This window comes from Diplotaxodon limnothrissa, linkage group LG8 (genome assembly GCF_057381915.1).
Source record: "Diplotaxodon limnothrissa isolate DT_005_m linkage group LG8, D_limnothrissa_male_GT1.1, whole genome shotgun sequence".
Classification (NCBI taxonomy): Eukaryota; Metazoa; Chordata; class Actinopteri; order Cichliformes; family Cichlidae; genus Diplotaxodon; species Diplotaxodon limnothrissa.
Window position 1 is genome coordinate 26,210,251 of NC_140603.1, and position 21,224 is coordinate 26,231,474.

A 21,224-nucleotide genomic window follows, 5' to 3' on the forward strand; every position below is an offset into this window, starting at 1 on the left:
CACATCAAAATACTAATTAAATACCAAATCCAGAATCCCTGCATAATTAAAACAGACCTAAGCAAAACTCCAGTTTCCAAAGAGCAAATTTAACATTTCATGTCTGAAGACAATATTTTTGCATTTTATTCTGGCAATGTAGCTCTCCATGGTGTTTTTCAAAAGGTACAGATGCCTACACCCAAAACTAAATTTGTAAGACTAGAACACTGTGTAGCAAGGCTTTATCTAACCAATGCTTTTCAATGTTTGAGTTTCATAAGTTTGATTTTTAAACCCCCCCCCCAAATCTCCTGAGCTTATCCAGCAGATCAGGTTGTGTAACCTGCTTTGTAATTGGTTTCTAAAACCAACACAAGTAGATTACAAAACATGTTTTAAAAGGACCACAGCCGTCAAGTCAAGCTCATGTCCCTCTAGGCAGATGAATATCTGCAGTAAAATAGAATGCTCATATTTTATAATCTTAATGAAAATGTTAAAGGAAAAAAATAAATAAATAGAGCAACATCCAGGAGAAAATGAAGTCTTTCTAAACACAAGACTCAAAGATGCTTTCTGAACTGTGCTTAGTACAAAGTGACTTTGATAGTTCTCATAACTTAATAAGAGCACTCACCAGACTTAACCTAGATGATGATCTTTGCTCTGAAAACTGTTCCACCCTCCACCCACCCTGGTATCAGTCCAGCTACTCAATAATGTCAATGCATAGAGAAAAAACAAAAAGAATACAAATCTGCCGAGCACCGAAATGTATTTTATTGTTCAAAAGACTAGCCTCATTACTTCCAGGACAGCATAGTGGTATCAGAGTTTTAAGAAAATGAGCATTAAGCATCAGGTCTGCTTCTTCTATAGAGTTTAAAGACAGGCCATCATTAACACACTCAGACTCTTAAAAACAGTCATACTGCAAAATGCATCCTTATCTTAAAGAGACAGGCAAACTATCAAATGTACAAATTTCCTAATTTGAAAGAAATTTTGTCTATACCATATATTTAGACAATGCTGTAGATTTTATGTTATCTGAAAGGTGTTTGTTAATTTTATGAGATGTTCAAAAACACACGAGTAATACAAAGAATTATTTCTTCTCCAAAGACTGTAGTTCCTGTGGAATTTTTCTGACAGCTTGGAGGACATCTTCAATGTTGACTTTATCTCCAAACTCAATCTCTCTGTGTTCCAAAAGTATTCCCTGCAGGACAAACAGACAAGAGATACTAAACATTTTCTAGTATGATGGCTTCACTCTTAAGAAATTTGTATTGCAATATATTAGAACCATTCCAATGACATTGGATTAATGTGAAATTTTTTACCTGCTGTCTTTGCCCGATGACAAAGACCCCACCAAGGACAAAACCCTCTCCGAGAACATTTCCCACGAACCCATTCCTGAAAGCCCTTACGCCATTCATCCACACTCCAACACGCAGGAATGCCAGGAGACCCAGCTTCCGCTCACGAGGCCCATAAAAACGTCTCTGCAAGCATATGGAATGCTTGGTTAATTCATGCAGAGCTAAAGGGATTTTTCACACACCCTAAATGGGTCCAAGTGTATTTGGAAGCAGTTCTGCTTAAAAACAGGCCAAATGTAGTTTGCAGATAACGTTTGACCATGGTAGAACAGTTCATTAGAGGAAAATAATAAAGTTTACCTTTTCATCCAAGAAGACTTCCCCCTGAAAGTATGGCCTGAAGTTCTTGACCTCTGTGCCGACATCTTCCTTTACAACAGCATACAGAGGAATCCCGAGTTCATCCAGCTGAGGTTTCAGAGAGGACAGCTCTGCAGCTTCCTGCAGCCAAAGAACATTAAGAATCTTAACAGCTAGCAACTGCGGTTACAAACGGAAAGGTACAATTGAGGGGTCATGTTGTATTCATTATATGCACACTGCCCATATTTTGTGTGGTAAGCAGGGATTGTGGAACAGTACTTGATTGTATTATTACAGGAGGATGACTTTCTGTTAATTCAACAATCTAAATACTTATTTGACCACACTTAATTTTCAGGCCAATTTCATGTAATAGAGCCAAGTCCGGTGGATGCACTGCAATTATGTGCCCTCTCTGACGGGGGGGAAATAAAATATACTGAGACACTTCTGGGGGAGAGGTGAGCTACTGATTTACATATACATCCTTGTGCCTTTCATAGCTTAGATTTAGAGGATTATAACCACACCAGGTTAAAATACTCCAGAACTACCTCAAATTTATGCTATGCAAATCCACACTCAAAGGTTCAAGTTACAAGAGGCAGACATAGTTGTAGAGTATGTAGGTACTTTATATGAAGAAAGACTGAACTTCACAGCATTTGAGAGCCACTTTGCACCTCCAGTGCAAACATTTTCATAATTTGTATCATTTTAAATCACCATACCTAAACTGACACGAAATGTTTGATGTTATATAAGTTATCCATTCCCTTTTTCATTCCCCTATGTTGCCTTTTGGCTACAATTGACAAGAAATGGAAAATATGTGTATGGCAAACTTTCTCTTTTGTGTAGCAGGCAAAACCAAAGGGCTTAAAGTAAGAAGCCAATAGTTTATGATAGCCAACTGTCACTGGAACAATACCTCTCTGCACAAAAATCATCCAGGACGCCGGACTGCCATGATAACTGCTCCAGACTTTTCCCACAGAGACTTGGCTTTGAACGTCTTTATTTCTAAGGAAAGAGATTAGGTGAAAGGGTAAAAGTTTAGCCACAGGCTAAATGCGTAACAAATCCCAGCTGGGAGGGAAAAACGATTTTAAAACAAACTATTTTTATAATTGCATGGTTTATTTCGGTAAACACAGATATGACTCGCCTCCCTTCGTGGTCTTGAGTTCAGCCTCCTCTAAATATTTGAGAGTTGCTTCAAGCGGCGGTGTGAGAAATCTGTCAGTGATGAAATTCATTACACCGGTAACGAGGCCACCGACAGTGGCCACAACATTGGTTACGAGTTCCATTACAGCCTCTTTTTGCAGCCAGTTCTTGATTAAAGCATCTCAGCTCCGCTGTTGTTGCGCACTCTCGACCGCACCGCGTTCAAACGCGCATTTAAATTCCAACTCCAGCTGATCTGCCAGCGTTTCCCAAACCCAGCCTCTCTTGGGTGCAGATACTGATCAGATTGAATACAGCTGTATTTCATCAGCGACGAGAAGGTGAACGCAGATGCGGAAACATTCAATACAAACCAGTCATATGCACCAAACTTTGCCCCTCCTCCAGGCTAAAGGTCAGGTGAACGCAGATGCGGAAACATTCAATACAAACCAGTCATATGCACCAAACTTTGCCCCTCCTCCAGGCTAAAGGTCACTCAACAGCCTGGAAACTGCAGCGTCATCCAGTCGAAATGCCAGCCATGACGAGAATTACTTTGCACGCTTACACAATCAAGCATTTCTATAACAGGATCAATAAAAGCTCATGCAAACTTATATTATCATTACTACTAAAAAAGCTAGTTACAGTTTCAGCTATTGTCTGCTCTAATGTGGGTTGAAGAAGCAGACCATCGCATTAAAGGTTTTCTTTATTCGCTTGTATGTCACTCAAAGTTTGAGTCAAGGCTGATTTTAAATTCACCTGCTAAACGGGGGCACAGTTTATGTGGAATCACCTTTAATCTCAGTTTAACATGTGGATGTGCCATTGGGATTTCTGACACTGCAACGTGACTGGAAGCCAACTGTGCTACTTACACAAGTGTGATGTGGAAACAAGCACGTGGACTGGGTTGTTTTCATAACTTTTAAAAATGAGGGGATCTTTAACGCTATGCAAAAACAAAAAGGACAAATGAATAAACAATAATAAATTATGTTGGCTCACTATTTATTGTGTATTTTCTTATTCACACATTAGTAACCATTTATGATTTCAGCTTCGGTAAAAGCTCGGACATGTGATGTGATCAAGCTTGGTCTTCTTCCTCTTCTTGGTCCTGAAAAGCAAGCAAAGCTGAGTTACAAATTAATCAGTTTTAAGTAAAAAAAAAAAAATAGATATCACACTTGTCAGAATATAGATGTAGACACTGATTCTCAAACACAGAGACACTGGAAATGGTCCCTAAATGACCAGAGAGTGGGAATGATATTCCAATGATTTAGAAAAAAATTATATGATCATGCTATATTTTATTTCACTAAAATTGAAACTGGATATTTTGTAATTGCTAAAAACCAAACATATTTGCTGGGTGCTCTCAAGAAAAAGTTTGAGAACCAATAGATGAGTAATGCATTCACTCAGGTCAACCTTCTCCTGGGAGTCTTCCTCGTTAGACGGAGACTTTTCAGGTTCCTCTTGTGAACTCTCAGGTTCCCCGCGCTGCATCATTTCTTCTGCTGTTACCTCAACCTCAGCTGGAGGTGAGGAATCAGTGCTTTTGCTCTTCGGTTCTTCATCACCTGCCTGAGGGCAGAAAAGTTCTGGTTAAGCCTTGTTTTATTATTTCCAGCTTTTGAACAGACCTTTGACTCTGAAACCCAAAAGTGCTGCTTCCCCTGGGCAAATTTTCTACTTCAATGTTTAAAAAATGAGCAAAGTATTAAAGGGAAACATTGTGGATTCAAAAGAAGGTCATGCCACCTTTTCTTGGTCCAGGAGAATTCCTGATTCCTGTGCCTCCTGTTCAGATTCAGATGTCTTCACAGGTTCAATGTTCTCACTCTGTGGAGCTGAAGCTGGCTCCACTTGGATGGCATCTTCAGGTTTGCCAGTTTCTTCTTCATGGGCCTTATGGTAAAGGAAAAGTAAAGCAGATTAGATTATGGAGAACATAATAATTCTGTGTTTCTACCTGTGCTCAGTCTGACTGTGTTGTCTCAGAAAACTCTTGCTCTTCTCATCTTTATTTGTGTTCCTTGTCTCCTCTGTCCTCCCCTGGCCTGAACTTTAACTCATCTTCAAATCTACCTCACCACTCTGCTGATCTTTCCTTCATCTTTTCTTGTACTTGAGCCTGCACCTCTTGCCTCTTCGATCTGAATAAGTGCCAAACTGAATCCTCAACGCGCAGTCTGCATTTCACCCGCTTCACCTTTTCTGTGTTGTGAGAGTCAAGGTCAGGAGGACTTTGCTTGCTGTATTGATCTTCTGTTTCATTTGATTTTGAATCACTGCCATCTTGTGTGAGAGTTGACTGTAGTGGGCCAGTCTTCTCAGCTTCAGCAGTTTCAGACTGATCAACCTCCTGCAAAGCAGATAAGAGCCACAATTACTAACTAAACTATTTTAGCACCACAAACAAAATCAAGTTGTGCCATTTCTTTCTTGACAGTGTTTGACCCCTGTTTAATGATATTTCTTACATTATCCAGGCAAATACGATAAAATTTCTCCTGACCTTATCCTCATCTTGGTCACCTTCCTTCTGTTCCTTTTGGCTGGTAATTCCTTCCTCCTCCTCCTCGATAGTTTTTTCCTCAACACTATTCGTACTTGGCTCTATTTCTGTTTTTTCTTCTATTTGCTCCATCCTTGTCTCCACTTCAGTTTTTTCATCAGGCTTCTCTTCAAACTCCTCTTTGACCTCTGTGCCCTGCCCCTCAGATAGGTAAGAATGACCGGCCTCTGCAGGTTTTCCTTCAGGTGGCTCTGGACTGGTTGCTGCTTTATCTGTGATGTCCACCTGGCAGATCTCAAACCATTTATAGTCAGTGATTTGTAGTTTCTTTCAAAAACCATACGATGCAAGTCATGCAGTTTAGAGTGAGCTTGGTAGACTGACCCATCACCAAAGAAAAAAAACCCCAGAAGCACTAAAGGCTCAAAACCAAAAACCACAGAAATGAAAGGGACAATCAGAAAATATCACAGAGATTGCCACCACCTCCAGAGGCACTCATAAATTCTTATCACCTCCTTTTCAGTGACATTTTCCTGCACTTCAGTTTGGCGATCTTCTGCGCCTTTCTGGTTTTCCAGATTGGGTGTGTTTAATTTCTCATCTTGTATGGGTTTGCTGTCCTCCACTTCTCCTGTTGTGGCTGCGGTGGGTGCTTCAGAATCTGTGGGCTTGTTCTCAGAGAGCTGTCGATGTGTTTATGTTATATGTTTTTAAACGATTTGCTTAAAAGTATTTTGGAGTAATTGGAAGCAAGTGGAGAGGATTGAAATGAAAATAAGCAACTGGTCATTTTAAAGGATAACAGGAGAAATAAGAAAACATCTCAATACATACAAATTTTTTAAAATTTGATGTAAGAAACACAAACAAATGTTTGGTTAGATTAAAAGTTTTGTGTTTTACAAGTAGTTTGCGACTCCTCCCAGGTCTCACTGACCTTTCGCTCCTCCTCCCTTAGCTTCGCCTGGTGTAACTCCTCCTCTCTGGCTTTTGCCTGCTCTTTCTCCAGGAGTGCCAGTTTGGCCTTTTTCTACAAATGAAATTGTGGTTACAACAAAGATCCTTCTAACTATGCTTACATAGCTTACAAAAGCTTACACCTAGACCTTTTAATCCTTGTAATCCTAAAGTGGCTGTAGATCTCTATAGGCATGCAGGGATCTGTTGATACTTTCTGAGTCAAGGTAAAAAGGTGACTGGGTTTTTGTTACCTTGGCTTTTAATTTTTCAGCCTGATAAGCTTAGACTGTCTAAGCCTCTTTTATCCTTTATATCAGCCCTTAAAACCTATGTAAGGACAGAGGCTTTAAGGCACTAGTAGTGTGAGCAGAAATAGTTTCACTGCTCACACTTTAACAGCCAGTGGAAGCTTCCAAGAGCTAATCATCTGTTTCACTGTCAGCTGTTGTTTACTACAGCACTTTTGTAGTTATTATGGTGCTAATTTAACTATTTGGATTCTGTTTAATACTGTATACTGTCACATAAGGCTGATGAATGCTAATAGTGCGACACTGTAAAATACTCCAAGTGTTTACTCCACTGAAAATAATTTAGATTTGAGCACTTGTAGCTTCTTAAACAAATGACACGAATGCTTATTTATGTTAGTTACATAACACAAAGACATATTTGGCTTTAAATTGTGACACCTGGAGTGGGAATAAAATTGACTCAAAATACTTTGAGGGCTTCAAAGTTGGACAGTTTTCAGATTATAAAGGTCAAATTTAAGTTACAAAGTACAAAAAAAGAGAAAAGAACCCCCACCCCAGTTTTAAATTTCTAGTTTTAAAAATTGTGGAGATGTCACCAAGCCAAACATCCATATCAAAACAGACAGCAGAACTGCATTAACTCAGTACTTTTATTTCAAAATAGTATTGCTTCTGATGATCACACCAAGCATTATATTTTGTAAGTTAATGGTGTTGCACCTGTTATTATGCAGCACATGGCTAGTCTCCTAAACACGATATGGACAGAACCACAGCAGCTCAGCCACAGAGCAAGAGTCACCAACACTATGGGTTAGTAACTGCAGAGGTCTACGCTAGACCTTTGGCGTTAACAACACTAAAACTACAATTTAATTCCCAAACTTACAAGGTTGTCATTTACGTTCGCTGCACTGTGACAAAGGCTGCGCCTCATATTAGACAATAAGTTGTGCATGCTACCCCCTACTGACAGGACAACAAAACAGCGACTATTATCAGGGAATTTTTTTTCTTCCACGATTCTCAATTTTTTTAATTGTTTCTTAGTGGCATTGACAATAATCTTGAGTCTCCAACACTTATAACAAATAACCAGAAATATATGCAAAAATTAGATCTGTCTGGCTCCCCCCCCCTATTAATGCCCCGATTTACTAATCTTTTGATTCAGGTATTTTTTCTGACTGTGTTGTCATAAAATAGCATGACTTGTAAACTGTAACAGGTGCAGTAATGAATAAAAGAAGAGCTCGCCTCTGTTTGGTATTCACGGTTTGAGCTGTACTTGTAAAGCCAGTGAGCCAGATACAGGATCGGGTTCACAGGTCGCTGCTCGGCCACTTCAGCCAGCCCGTCCGCCAGGCACTGACCCAGGTTTCTTTTTAAATACTCCGAGTCCATCCGTATGTTTTCCTGTCTGAATAGCGAAAAACATCATTATATTAACAACTAAAGTGAAAAACGCATGTATCACTTTTAATAAACAGCAAGTAGCGTCGGAACAGGAAGTTTCCCAGCAAATAAAACATTTCGGTCGTTTTTGTTTTTGTTTTTTTCTGTTAGCGGTTAGACTAAGCGTTTTTCTCTTCTGTTTTATAAATGTTAGTTTCACACAGTAACTAAAAAACGACAGGAAGACAAACAAACCTGCTTCTTCCTGAAAGTCCGTGTGTAGTGGTTAGGGCTCCATGGTAACGGTGTCACATTATTAATCTCCCCCTCAGTGTTTTGAATTAGCCAACTTCTGACTGCTACTGCTCTATACACCACAAGTGTATTCTCCCAGTACCTATAACTGCAGCTTATGCAGTGGAGAACGGTGTGTTATGATTTATGAGTTAATCATCATTTGAACATTTAACACATTTTAACAGCCGCTAAATGACTGTGATTTTTTACTTAATAATAAATAGTTTACACAACAAACCACGTCACGAAACGTGTATCTGGAATTGTAGGAAATCTGTAAATGTACCTGTCTCTAAGGTACCACGAGCCAACTTCTGTAGTTTAAATGTGTTATAGGCTATAAATAAAAATATGTATGTGACAGTCAACACAAAATGCTTTAGACATTTTTCATAGTGCTTGTTTGAGGTGTTTTTTTTCTTTTCTTTTTAATTTTCTAAAAATAATTTATTTAATACAGTGGGCTGACCTCAGAAACTGAGTATCGATCTTACACGAGTATGGATCTGATAACAATACCAGAACTGGCATCAATATAATCGATATCAATACTCTGTTTCTTTCATCGTTTCTTTTATTTGCTGTAAAAGAATTAAGTAAATATCTGCAGCTACAGTTTTACTTCATAAAGAAAATGTATAATACATAAGGATAGGTACAAAAATAGAGAAACATAGAGTTGTGTGAAAAAGTATTTGCCTGCCTTCTTTTCTTTTCTTGTACATTTGCCACATTTACATGTTTCAGATCCTTAAATGATTAAACTAAAATATATTGAAGAGTTATGACTTTCCTGTCACTGTTCACTGTAATCCTGTAATTTGCAATTAGAAAACACTTTGGTGACTAAACTCAATTATTCATAAATAACAATTCAAAAGAAAAAAATTTAAATATCAAGATGAAGCCATATACATCAAGAAACATGAAATGTCCTGAAAACATTATATATAACTGTGACATTAACGAGCATTTAATAAGTACATTATATTTCTGATAATGTGCAGCAAACTAAAACTTAGCTACTTAGATGTATATCTGCACATTTCAGACATTGAAATTTGAGCTGCAGTTGCAGTTGCAATGCATAGATAAATGCAATTGCATTTATCTATGCATTTCACTCAGACAAAATACAGACAAACATTTTGAATTCTGTATGGTGATCTAAGAATGTGACTCAGGTACCTTTATGATAATTCAAATGGCTTCTCAGACCAGTAACATGAAGTAACATTGCAAGAAGAGAGAAGTCAGACCTCTCTCTCTTGGCTGAAGAGCTCCCTCTGAACACCAGACCCAGTGCAGAGGACTGAACATGAGAGGCTTTTTTTTTAAACATATAATGCTATATATGTAAAGGTTTCCAGGAGTTTAATTTAGTGAATGCTTTATTTAAAAGCATTCTTGTTTTAGTGACTCTGATCATAATGTTTCATGGAATAACCCTGCTGGTTCCTATTTTGGTACAAACAGCTTTGCCTTTAATAATTATTTAAATAAAGACACTTCCCATTTTGCAACCATAATAAAACGCTTTTGTCTGCAACGCACAGCTGTGCAAGGCAGCAAAGCCACTTTGTGAGTTTCGAGAAATGAAATCTGCAGAGAAATGAAACTATAGCTGTTGTGGTATGTGGGCTTTGTTTTTTTTTTTTGTTTTTTTTTTGCTTCCTTAGTTTATAGAGTTTAGGTTTATCCTAAAAGAATAATGGTTGTGTTTTTGTGATTTTTTTTTTGTTTTTTTTGTTTCTGCATTACTTTTCTTATTGCTCCTGTTATTGCTGATTTGGTCACTTCCAAACTAAACAAAATTAAAATACTAAATTTCAGGGTTCTAAGTAAAGTGTTTGTAAAGTAACACACAGGGGCAGTGTTACCTCACAGCAGAAAGGTTGGATCTGTATGTGAACTGAATGGTTGCAGCGATAGAAATCATGTTCAGTTATGCTTCTCAGTCAAACGGCCATGGTTTTAATTTGTATAGAATATAAAGGATTTCTGTCCTTTAAATTTCCCTTCTGTTTGTTTTAGTTTTATTTTGCAAAATGGGTTTGTGTATTTCAGTTTCATTGTTAAAAATGTTAGCTTTTCTTATAGGAAACCCACTATAGTGGGTTTTTGGTACCATGCAGTGGTTGTCAGGAGGAAAGTATTAAGAAAATCAAAGGAGATATTATAAATCCAAACCACCACAATTTGAAGTTCACTGTTGCTCAGTGTTTGAGAAAGTTCAGTTCACTCTAATTTTTAGGATCTTTTATTGCATGGGGGGAAATAGATGGTAATTTTGCAGCACACACAGGGGGTGCAATGCTGCCTGAAGATGACTCCATCATTAACTGGATCTACCAATCTCATACCCAAGGTGTCAATTAATACTAAGTTATGTTTAGTATGTAACCCAGACAAAACCGTTTTATCATCTAAACTTAGCCAGGTAATTGTTATAGACTAAACCTTACTAGTGAGTGGAAGTAAAACTTAAATGGAAAGGGGAAAAAATGAGTACAAAACATAAAACTCCCAACAGGACATGACGCAGGGCCACCTGGCTGTTCACTCTGGAAAGTGTCCCCTTTAGACTCAGTTTTAATGAACATGCCATAAAATTGCTGGACTGTCTCCATTCAACCTCAAGTCCAAGTCATGCTGGCCAGACATGAGATATGAGATGTTTTGTCACATTTGGAATATGAGGTGTTGTTATCTGGGTCATAAAGTATCCTGCTCATTTCACCACAAACCAAAAATAATACTGTGAAATATTCATGGTAATTATTCTTTTTTAAAATGTGTACTTCTTCATTTTTTCATTTATTAGTAGTCAAGGATTCAAGGCCTTAAGTTGTATAATTGACAAACAAAATACTACCTGAATCACTGATCAAACTTTTAAGCCAGATCTATTTAATCATTTAGGATTATTTTATTTTATATGCTGCTCACTGTGTTCTGAAACTGAGACAGTAAGCTGGCCTGAGGGAGAGGAGAAGGTGGGAAATTTGTAGCAGGCTCCATTTCCAAGAAACCAATGACACCCAGTTAACATTTGTAATCGCAGGTATCATTTTCCTTGTATAATCATACTACACACCTTTCAGCCAAATATAGCCTTCACATCGACATGAGGGACTTTCACAATCAGGCCCTCTGACTGCATATGCGGATGATTTTTAAACCAAGTGTGTTGTTTGTATAATGTGACCCTCCATAAATTTGATAAGAGGTGACATCCTCGTATTAATATTATTGTCATTAAACTGCAGATGCAGGTTTAATTTGAGTCATAGATGTGGGGGAAGCACATTTAGTAAACATTTGATACTTTTCATACATAAATTTTTAACATCAGCATAATACACATTTTAATTTTTTTTAAAAAGAAAAACACTAAAATCGGTGGTAGTCCGTAGTAAGTCTTTTACTTCTTTCCTGTCTTTTATTGGGGTGCAAAGACATGTGTTTTAGATACTTAGGTGGGAACCTTAAATCTATAAGTATGTTTTATTCGTTCAAATATTCTTTCAAACATTAAATTGGGGCCATCGAGTGGGTCCATTCACTGAATGTCTTTAAAAAGTGTGTTTTGGAGAGAAGTTGGACATACAGAATGGTAAACCAAACTGCCAATTTACTCAGAGCAGCAGTTTGATTTATAACCCTCGTGCTTCTTTGTAATGGCAGTAAATTATCAAAAGTGGTCAAAACTGATGCACATTGTTAAATACCGAACTGTTGACATCAGAATGGCCTGATAACAAGGGGAAGGTGTCCCACTATGAGTTCACACAGGAGTTTCATCCATTATCCTCACATCCCACTTATTGATGCAATATATTTCTATTGGCTCCAGTCTGTAAGGATGGTATCAGCCACACAGCTGACATAATAGCTCACAGTGGAAACAGTTATTGTAAGAGAAAGTTTTAATATAGATGTTTATTATTTAGGCTCATAAACATCTGGAAAAAAAAATTAATCCAGATTTTCAAACTGTACATTTGTTTTTCTCGTGTACGAACCTGCAAAGTATGCTCAAGTTTATTTCTGAAATCAGATAAATGGATTACAAACACACAAGAATACTGAAATACAATAAGTTTAACACCTCTGATTTAAATATTTTATTGGTGAACAGAGCTGAGATTTTAAGGTTTTTTTTTTTCTTTTCTTTTCTTTTCATTAAATTCAACCAAACACCTGCAGTCCTGTTTTCAGGCTATGTTTAACTCCTCTGTGTTTATATCAGCACTCTCCGAAGTGCTGATGCAAACGTATTATGTCACCAGAAGGTCTTAATGTGCAGATTTTTCACATTCTGGCAAAACCCAAAACTACTTCAGCTCTCAGTTCCTTATTTTTATAATGCTCAACAGATTATGCTCCAAAACTTTTAAGTGAGAGGAATCATGCGCTCATGGGTCCGTGCTGGGGAGAAGAAACCGTCGTGCGCTCCGTTCATCAGCGCTGCCGCGGTTCTTTTCTTCTCTCTGCCACAAAATAATAGTAATCGAGTCTCACTCTGGGAAATGCGCTCAGGAGCGACCAGCGGTGTGGGAACGGGACGTGATTCCGGTACCGAAGTGTCAAAGGTCTGATTTTACCTGCAGCGACTCCTCCGGTTTCACTGCAGGACCAGAGCGCAGGACGCCACACTGCGCCAGCAACAGCCGCCTTGCAGCCCCGCGCTGGAAGGAGAAGAATTGCGTTCTCAGTGTAAGACTTGAAAGAAGACACTGTTTTATTTTTCTATTTTCTTGGATTCTGTGGAAATATTTCTGTTCCCGTGCAAGGTAACGCACCACCTGTATTCTGTTGTCTGCCATGATCCTGGAGGTGGCTCCTGCATTAAGTTAAGACTCGGAAAAAGTTGCCTGTCTGGCTGCAGTTTCGGGAGGGATTTGATGATTATTTGGCGCTGTTTGGTGTCTTCATTGGTTGTGAGTTTGCTATATTTGCTCCCTTACTTGAAATTAAACGGACAAGTTTGGTATCTTCCAGATTTTAAGATGAGGGCAGTTAAGCTATTCTTTAGAATCACTTGATTTTATGCTCTTCTTATTTGGACTGGGGTGAAACCTTCACAGTTTTCTGTGGCTGGGTACTGCGTACTTCCGCGCCAATCAAAAAAAAATAAATAAATGAAAAGCTTTTTGATAAGAGAGGCTTTGGATTTGTTCCAGAAATACACTGTAATTGAGCCAGACAGATTTATGGCTTCACAAAAGCTTATTAAATATGTTTATGAGGAAGCATGTGGTTGTTTGTGTGCATACATAAGCTGTGACAAATTATTTCATTGCAAATGTTATGCAATAGTAACGCAGGGAAAGCGTATGTGAACATCACAACAGGGCCGTTTCTACACCTGCGAGGTGAAACTCCCATGTGGCACGTAGCTGTAATGTCCAGTGTGGACACTGCAACCTTCTCAAAACCCCCACTACGCTTCCTCTTGCAGAGACAGAGTTGTATTTTTAGCTCATGTCTTCATAGCAGATGGGCAAGATCCTGTGATGCTGTGGATGCTCCTACCCAGCCGTTTCCATTAATCCATGCTGCCAAAATCAGAGGTCCAGGACTATGCATACAGCCTGGCTCCATGCAGGCAAAGCGGCGTCAAAAACCCGGAGGCTGGTGTTCCTGTTAGAGGCTGCCAACAATGCTCCTGCAGATCTTATGTAACAGCTGGACTTACACAGTGGGGGCCAAGCAGTAGGATCAGTGCAACTTCCAACATGGGTTGGGACCTCAGGGGGCATTTTTAAACATTTTTAAATTTTATTTTCACAATTTTAGTTCATATTTAAATTTAAAAATACAAAGTTGTAGTTTCTGTTCTGCATTCTTCCCTAACCTTCTTACTTGTGACCTGACATATCTGGTGTAAATACATATGTGTGTTTTTTCATATGCACAAAATGGAAATTTTATGGAGAGATCTGTTGGCTTCTTCTCCAGGAGTGTGTTTGTGTGTCTTGTATCAGATGTTCTTGGATGCAGAAGGTGTCGGTTTTGAGTTACTTTCACCAAGTAAGACCATGTGACTGCCTGGCCGGGGCTCTGTATTTTCCACAGTATTCAAAAGGTGAAATAAGGTTAAAGATAAGTAAAGATTTTTTCTAAAAAACATGATCTAATTTATTCAGCTACCTGATGCAGTGTATTTGTCTTTAAAATATTGTTTGTCTTTGAAATATTATTTAGTGAGATGGTTCAAACATTGGCAGCCCCTCATATAGATGTCTGTTTTTTAAGGTCTCTGTTGGTGTTATGGTTATGATAATAGCTCCCCCTGGTCCCACACAAGCTGGATGGAATATTCTCCATATCACTTCCACATGTAATCTACTCAGATTTCCGCTCACTGAGTGCAAAGGCCAAATGGGTCAGTTTGAGACCACAGAAATCTGTTTAGAAAGTTGTATCAGACCAGAGGACAATTTTACAGGAAGAGAGCTTTCATACCACCACCAATGCTGAGAATTCCCTCTTCACAATGCATGAATTGCGCCTCTATCTCTGGATTTTTTTGTGATATTTCCTTTGTGGCGTCAAAATGATGTCTCACAGTTTTTCTTATTTCATTTTCATGTGTTGCTGTAAGGTGAGGTGATATGAAATGTCTAAATTTGCCTTATCACCTTATGATAAAAAAAAAAAAATCCATCAGAAAGTTTCTATATCCACAATCAGATAGAATCATGCAGTGCCATCAATAAGATTTTGAGTAATCCTGCGTGACAAAAATAAATAAATTAATACATACAAAAATAAAATACACAAACGAATCATCCGTAATGATGGAAATAACTGTAACTCTTTTTAAAACAAGCTTGCTTCAGTGGTGATCTCCTGCTGTCACAGCTGCGATGGCAGGCTGTGTGGAGTGTGGAAATTAGGACCCAAGATGCAGGCACAGCCTCTGATGTGAGTGAGCATTATTTTGACAGTGACGGTACAAATAGCAGTGATGATGGCAAGTGCAGAACCTAAACTGGAAAAAACTAACAAAAGCAAACTTGAACCCTTTAAATGGCAACACATGGAGACAGGGCAAAACACAAACAAACCATCAAAAAGCAGGTAAAAACACAGGGCTTATATACACACAGAAACAATCAGGGAATGAGAAAAAGGAGGGAGAAACAGCTGGGGTAATTAGACAAGAGCAAAGAGAACACTAGACACTGGGAATAATCACAAACAACCCAAAATAAACAAAACCACAGAATATTAATCAACTTAAAACATAAACACGGAATCCACAGACTCCAGACCGTGACATCTGCGTTAGCTCTAAGGCTGACTTTCCCCACTTGAAATCTCATATTCTATTAGTATCATGATGTTTTGAAGTCGTCACCCTCCAGGAGCTCAAACATTTATGTAAGCAGTCGCTGTAGTCAGCCAGAAGCACATTATTAGGCAGTTTTCTTTAATGAAAGTCTGGATTAAAAATCTATAGCTATTCAAGATCTCTGTCTAAATAAATAAATGAATCTGGGTAAATTCCCAGATGATTAAATATGCAACTATTTTGCTGGTAATAACTGAAATGAGTAAAGAAAATGAACAGCCTATTTATGCAAAATAATTCATAACTTTATTGGGGGGTTATATTGGTTGGGTCTGATTATTTTTTTTTGGGGGGGGGGGGGGGTCCATAACCCCCCTACACCCCCTGGAAATTACGCCCCTGCTATGATTTGTCTGTTGGTATCCATGCACTTTGGTTTGGTTTGAGCATTGCGAGAGCCACTTTAGATGTGGTATTTGGGCCAATTTGCACTTGTTTCTGCCTTTTCTACATCAACTTGTATTGGAAATAACTTCTTGTAAAGGAAAAGTAAAAATCTTGGTACCGGTTGATGATTACAAATATAAACTTATTTAATGCTACAGTCACACAAGGGAAAATAGACTGTAGACCTTAGCATGGCTAAAAGTACTGTGACCATGTGCATTGAACTTGTGATCTAATTTCATCTGAAAGAGTTACTTTGTAGACAGGGACCAGATTTGATACCACTCTCGTCTATGTAGCCAGTGCATTAACCAGGTGGCAATCAGTTAAGTCTACCATTGCAAAGAGATGCAGTGCAGACAAGTTGTGCTCATTGGCACAGACTGACTAAGATTCATTGAGCTATATGTTGGCAAGCTGTCTTTACAAATTAGATGGCAGTTATTTGCCAATCTGCCCAGAGTGATTGCATTTAGTCCAAGTCGGGTTGTGATTGTTTGGAAACAGGCTGGCTTCCAGTAAGCAACCTGTGATTGAAAGAAGTCACCTAGAGGTTGAGGGTGTAGCATGCTTAGACCCATTACTGAAGAATAAAGACTGAACAATATAGGAGGCATTTATCTCTGAGTAATGCTGTTGCACTTTTTCCCCTTTGTAGTGCTTCTTAAACATTTCTATACCTTGCATCCCCCCTGAAATCTATGCCTATGGTAGTAGCATACAGTAACACCACAGGGAGAAGCAACAGGTGCAGTTTCTGTTAGTGTGGCTTCCTGTGAGAGTATGGAATATATGGGTAATTGGTGGATGACAATGTGAGAGCAAACTACAGTGTTGTAAGTTGACCCCGTGAGAAAAAAGGGAACAGGAGGATGGCAAATGCCAAAGGATGTGTGAATAAAGGTCCTTGTTTGCTCTGTGGTGCTGTCATTTATAATTACACAGCACTCAATTATGTGCATTGAAGGGACTGAGATGTCTGCTGTGTGACCACAAGATTTGTCTTTGAACTCCAAGCTGCTGTCATGCTTGTTTGATGTGACATTTTTTTCCCCTCAAGATCTCATTGCTCTTCTGATTATGTTAGCAACTTGAGGATTTGGTGTTTGATTAACCCTCTCAAGGCAGGCATTGCCGATTTGGAAGTTAAAAACTAACAACCTGATTACCCCACATACATATTTTATGAGTTTTTTTTACTCAGAAGTACCACTGCAGGACTTGGTTGTGCATTAGCAACAAAAGGTTTAATTTGAGCCTGAGAGGGTTAATGGTGGTTAAATGAAATGTATTTACTGTCTCTGAGTATACAGCACACTCTGTATCACCATCTGAACTCAACCTGCCCTTGTGATAAAAGCCAAAAGCCAGCTGAGTTGGTTTCCAGAGGCGAATATTGGCAATTGCATTCCCCAGCCATATAATGTAACGAAGAGGTATCTACATTACCCCGTCTATATCCTCAGCTGGAATGTCTCAGGTCACACGGTGTCCACTGACATGCAAGGTGATATATATATTACTGTCGGGGAAGGCTTCTGAAATCTGACATTCCCTCCTCTGTTTCCAACTGTGTCTGACAGCATGGAGGCATGGCCGTGATGATGTGTCTTAAGTTTTACTCTCAAGATAAAACCAGTGGAGGAAAGGACCTTTCAAGAACTATACTTAATGAAATAATAAAGAACTTATAAAGTATGATAAATATTAATGCAACTATATTTTAAAGGCGAGATTGTACTTTATATTCTATTGGATTAATTTTATTTCTTTCTTCTTCTTCTTCCTTTTTTTTTATTTTTATTTTTTACAAATACCATACTAGGTTTTTACTCTGGTCAATTTTAATAGCTAATACTTTCAAGAATGCATTTCAATAAATCCCCTTTTACTCTCCACTCTTTTTTTTTTTTTTTTTTTTTTTGCCTGTCCCGTTTGGCTCTTTTGCCATCAGAATTGTTGTCTAAAGGCAAAGAAAGATGCCCAACGGATTTACTTTACCAAATTGACCATCCCAGCCTTGCCGTAATGGTCCATTTGATTCACCTTTTATTGTTTATTTTATTTTCACTTACTGAATACGGGACAGACTTGACTGGGGGAAAGAAGGGGAGAAAGAAAGAGGGGAAGAGAAACAGCTGAGAAGAGGGACGGGGGAGAAGGGCAAAAAACAAAAACCAACAGAATGAGCAGAAAAAAAAAAAGAAATAAAAAATGCATATATCAATCACCTGGATCACCTGCTGAGAAAGAAAAAAGAAAACAAGCAGAAGAGAACAAGAGTAATAGAATAAACAACATCACAATGATATATGGGAATATGACAGTATTCTCCAGGGCATGAAGCAGGTATGGAGGAGATCAAAACTCCAGACATCCAGAGGCCCCCAGAACACAAGAGACCAAGGAAGACCAACAGAGGGGCAGCCGCGCCACTGTCCCAGAAAGAGCTGAGGAGAGTCCCAGATGAGGGCTCACTCAGCAGCCGCGGAGCAGAAGCCAGGGGGAGTTGCAGTGACGCGCCCGTGAGCTCCGCCGGCAGCCAGCCGTGCCTGAGTGACCGAGCCCCAGGCCGAGAGGCCGGGGGCACCCCACCTCCGAAGTGGCCCGAGCGAGCCCCAGGCTCCAGGCCCCGATAAGCGGCCGTCAAGGAGTGAGCCGGTGTGTACCTGGACGCCCATCCCCAGACACAAAGAACCACCAACGCACCGATGTCTGAGGGAGTCCGCCAGTGGTGGTAGGGGGAGATAGGCCTCCAAACCTTGGAGGGCCTGAGATGTCCCCAGAGAGGTGGCGCCTGACACCCAACCTGACATATAGACACAGAAATACAGGCACACACATATACAAACATCCATTCCCACCCTCATGCTCTCATATGCACTTACTCCACACTCAACCAACGTGGAGACAGACATAAAGAGACGCTGTACACATGATCACACTCCCCAAGCGTACTCTACAAACCGGGTCTAGGTACCCTTGCCCCTGGAGGGGGAACTGCACCCAGACCCAGGTGGTATTACCCTTTTCCCTGCGGTGGGGGGAGGCAGACCGCCCCGACTCCGCAGCAGCAGGGAGGCCCCACACTCCAGACCGCAGTCGGACGGCCAACTCCTCCTCCTAGCCCCCCCGCTCCAGCAGGTCGCAGAGAACGGGGGTGAGAGAAGACTCCAAACCTCCCTCCACCCGCTCATTGTAGTGTTGATGCATGTGTGTTCTAAGGTGCATTTAAAACCCAGGAGGGCATGGAGCTACCTGCCAGAGAGCAGCAGGTAAACACATGGTCCCTCCTGCTAGCCCTCAATGTCTACGTGTATTTAAAATTGAGAGGTGGGCAACGACGCCAGGGGTGGGGTGTACACCCTGATGGTACTTTGGATTCCGTGTATCGTGCCCACCCCCAAGATCCTATATGTATGTGTAATGAGAGTGAGAGTAATGTGAATGTCTAAGTTGTGGGATAAAATTGAGGCAGAGGCAGCCAGAAGGGGACGGGGGGGGGGGGGGTAGCCTCCTCTGCACCCTGGTGACATACCCCTACTCCAAGGTCCTGCATGTGTGGGTGGTTGTGGTGGAGCGGGAAGAGGGAGGCAGCTGGAGATGGGGAGGGAAGGAAGGGAGGGGCAGGTGACCCCTCCCTGGGGCCAGCTCCCCCGCTGACCCCAGTAGGCACCCCCATACTCCGCGACCCGCCAGGGAAAGGGGGCCCAGGCCCATCCAGACCGGGGCCCAGTGCAGCAGCGCCTCCCGGCCCCACAGAGCCCGGGACAGTCCACCCAACCCTACCACAGAAAAAACTGCACCCACCCCACCATCCACTCATCTTCCAGACTACATAAGACAATAAACACCCAGGCTGAGATCTTCCTCCACCTCTCCTGTATCTCCCCCTCCTGCAGAGAGAGCTCCCGAGGAGAGGAAAGCTCCTGTAAGATGTGACAATCTCCCCCACCAGTTGAAGAGCCCCCCAGGTGGCTCGATGCACCGGCGGCACCCTGCTCCAGGGGTGGGCCCCCATGCACCCACCCGCCCACAGCCCCGGCAACACACCAACCAGGACCCAAGCCCCCGAGGCCCGGCCCGGGCCCCAGCCCAGAGACGGAGCGCCCCCAGAACCTCACGCCCATCCCGAACCCACCCAGGGGCAGCCAGGCTACCAGGTCAGTAACCCACGTCCGTCAGCACAGACCCTCCCCTAGCCCCGCTGCACGCAGCCGCGAGGAAACAGTCACCTGAGAGCCAACAGAGCCCCTAACCGGACATGACCGCTACCCCGGGTCTTTTTTTTTTTTTCAATTAAACCAAAACCTCACAAAACATGTCAATAGTCCAACAACACCAGTTCCCAAAATGTAAGATAAGATAACCTTTATTAGTCCCACACGTGGGAAATTTGTTGTGTCACAGCAGGAAGTGGACAGTGCAAAAGTTATGTAGCAAAAATTAGAATATAATAAGAATAAATACAGTACACAACTGTACAGAATAGAATAAAATAAAATACTATATACAGTAGAATAAAATAGAATAAAATACACAATAGGATAAAAATAGAATACAAATTCTATATACAACTGAGTAAAAATACAACCATGTTAGAAAAGAGTATTGCACTTAGTGTTATTGCATCTGTGTGGATGTGTGTGTTTGGAGTCTTTGTTGTGGAGTCTGACAGCAGTGGGGAGGAAAGACCTGCGAAATCTCTCCGTCCCACACCGTGGGTGCCGCAGTCTCCCACTGAAGGAGCTGCTCAGTGTGTCAGAGTCTCTTGCATGGGGTGGGAGATGTTGTCCAACAGGGATGACAGCTTAGCCACCATTCTCCTGTCACTCACCACCTCCACTGGGTCCAGAGGGCATCCTAGAACAGAGCTGGCCCTTCTGATCAGCCTGTTCAGTCTCTTCCTGTCCCCAGCAGAGATGCTGCCACCCCAGCAGACCAAACCGTAAAAGATAGCTGAGGCCACCACAGAGTCATAGAAGGTCTTCAGGAGTGGGCCCTCCACTCCAAACGACCTGAGTCTCCACAGCAGGTACAGCCTGCTCTGCCCTTTTCTGTAGAGGGCTTCTGAATTATGAGTCCATGTGAGGAGCCTTTGTAAAATGTAATGATTTGCAAATCTCAGGAACCAATATTCACAATAGAACATAGGATAAATGTCTCAAATGTTTATATTGAGACAT

At 40.7% G+C, this 21,224-nt stretch overlaps 2 protein-coding genes and 1 pseudogene across 5 annotated transcripts in view; 1 reads left to right on the top strand and 2 right to left on the bottom strand.

Annotated features, from left to right (window-relative positions):
• Positions 1 to 745: 745 nt before the first annotated feature.
• LOC146627025 (peroxiredoxin-like 2A) lies at positions 746 to 3,205 on the bottom strand (annotated as a pseudogene). Its single transcript, XR_014906472.1, has 5 exons — positions 2,842 to 3,205; positions 2,605 to 2,696; positions 1,671 to 1,811; positions 1,329 to 1,493; positions 746 to 1,204 (listed from the first exon to the last, which is right to left on the bottom strand). The product of XR_014906472.1 is annotated as a peroxiredoxin-like 2A (transcript).
• Positions 3,206 to 3,909: 704 nt separating this feature from the next.
• Positions 3,910 to 13,177, bottom strand: dydc2 (DPY30 domain containing 2). Its single transcript, XM_085361568.1, has 10 exons — positions 13,094 to 13,177; positions 12,896 to 12,979; positions 7,854 to 8,016; positions 6,317 to 6,409; positions 5,892 to 6,062; positions 5,377 to 5,661; positions 5,071 to 5,223; positions 4,620 to 4,766; positions 4,287 to 4,442; positions 3,910 to 3,969 (listed from the first exon to the last, which is right to left on the bottom strand). The coding sequence occupies exons 3-10, from the start codon at positions 7,998 to 8,000 to the stop codon at positions 3,940 to 3,942; spliced, it is 1,182 nt and encodes a 393-aa protein (XP_085217694.1). The 5' UTR covers positions 8,001 to 8,016; positions 12,896 to 12,979; positions 13,094 to 13,177; the 3' UTR covers positions 3,910 to 3,939.
• LOC146627027 (sodium channel protein type 4 subunit alpha A-like) overlaps positions 12,554 to 21,224 on the top strand; it is a 32,263-nt gene continuing 23,592 nt past the window's right edge. Inside the window, exon 1 of one of the 3 annotated variants that reach the window (XM_085361565.1) lies at positions 12,554 to 13,084. The gene's annotated coding sequence lies outside the window, so the exon portion shown is untranslated. Of the gene's footprint in view, positions 13,085 to 19,564; positions 20,202 to 21,224 lie in introns of those variants that run through there. The other 2 variants (XM_085361566.1, XM_085361567.1) reach the window with 2 other exon arrangements.

Coding starts and splice junctions, on each gene's coding strand:
- dydc2 (XM_085361568.1), bottom strand. CDS start 8,000: ATGGACTCGGAGTATTTAAAAAGAAACCTGGGTCAGTGCCTGGCGGAC. Junction 5,662..5,891: donor AAAATGTCACTGAAAAGGAG/GTGATAAGAATT, acceptor GAGATCTGCCAG/GTGGACATCACAGATAAAGC. Junction 3,970..4,286: donor AGGAAGACTCCCAGGAGAAG/GTTGACCTGAGT, acceptor CTTGCTTTTCAG/GACCAAGAAGAGGAAGAAGA.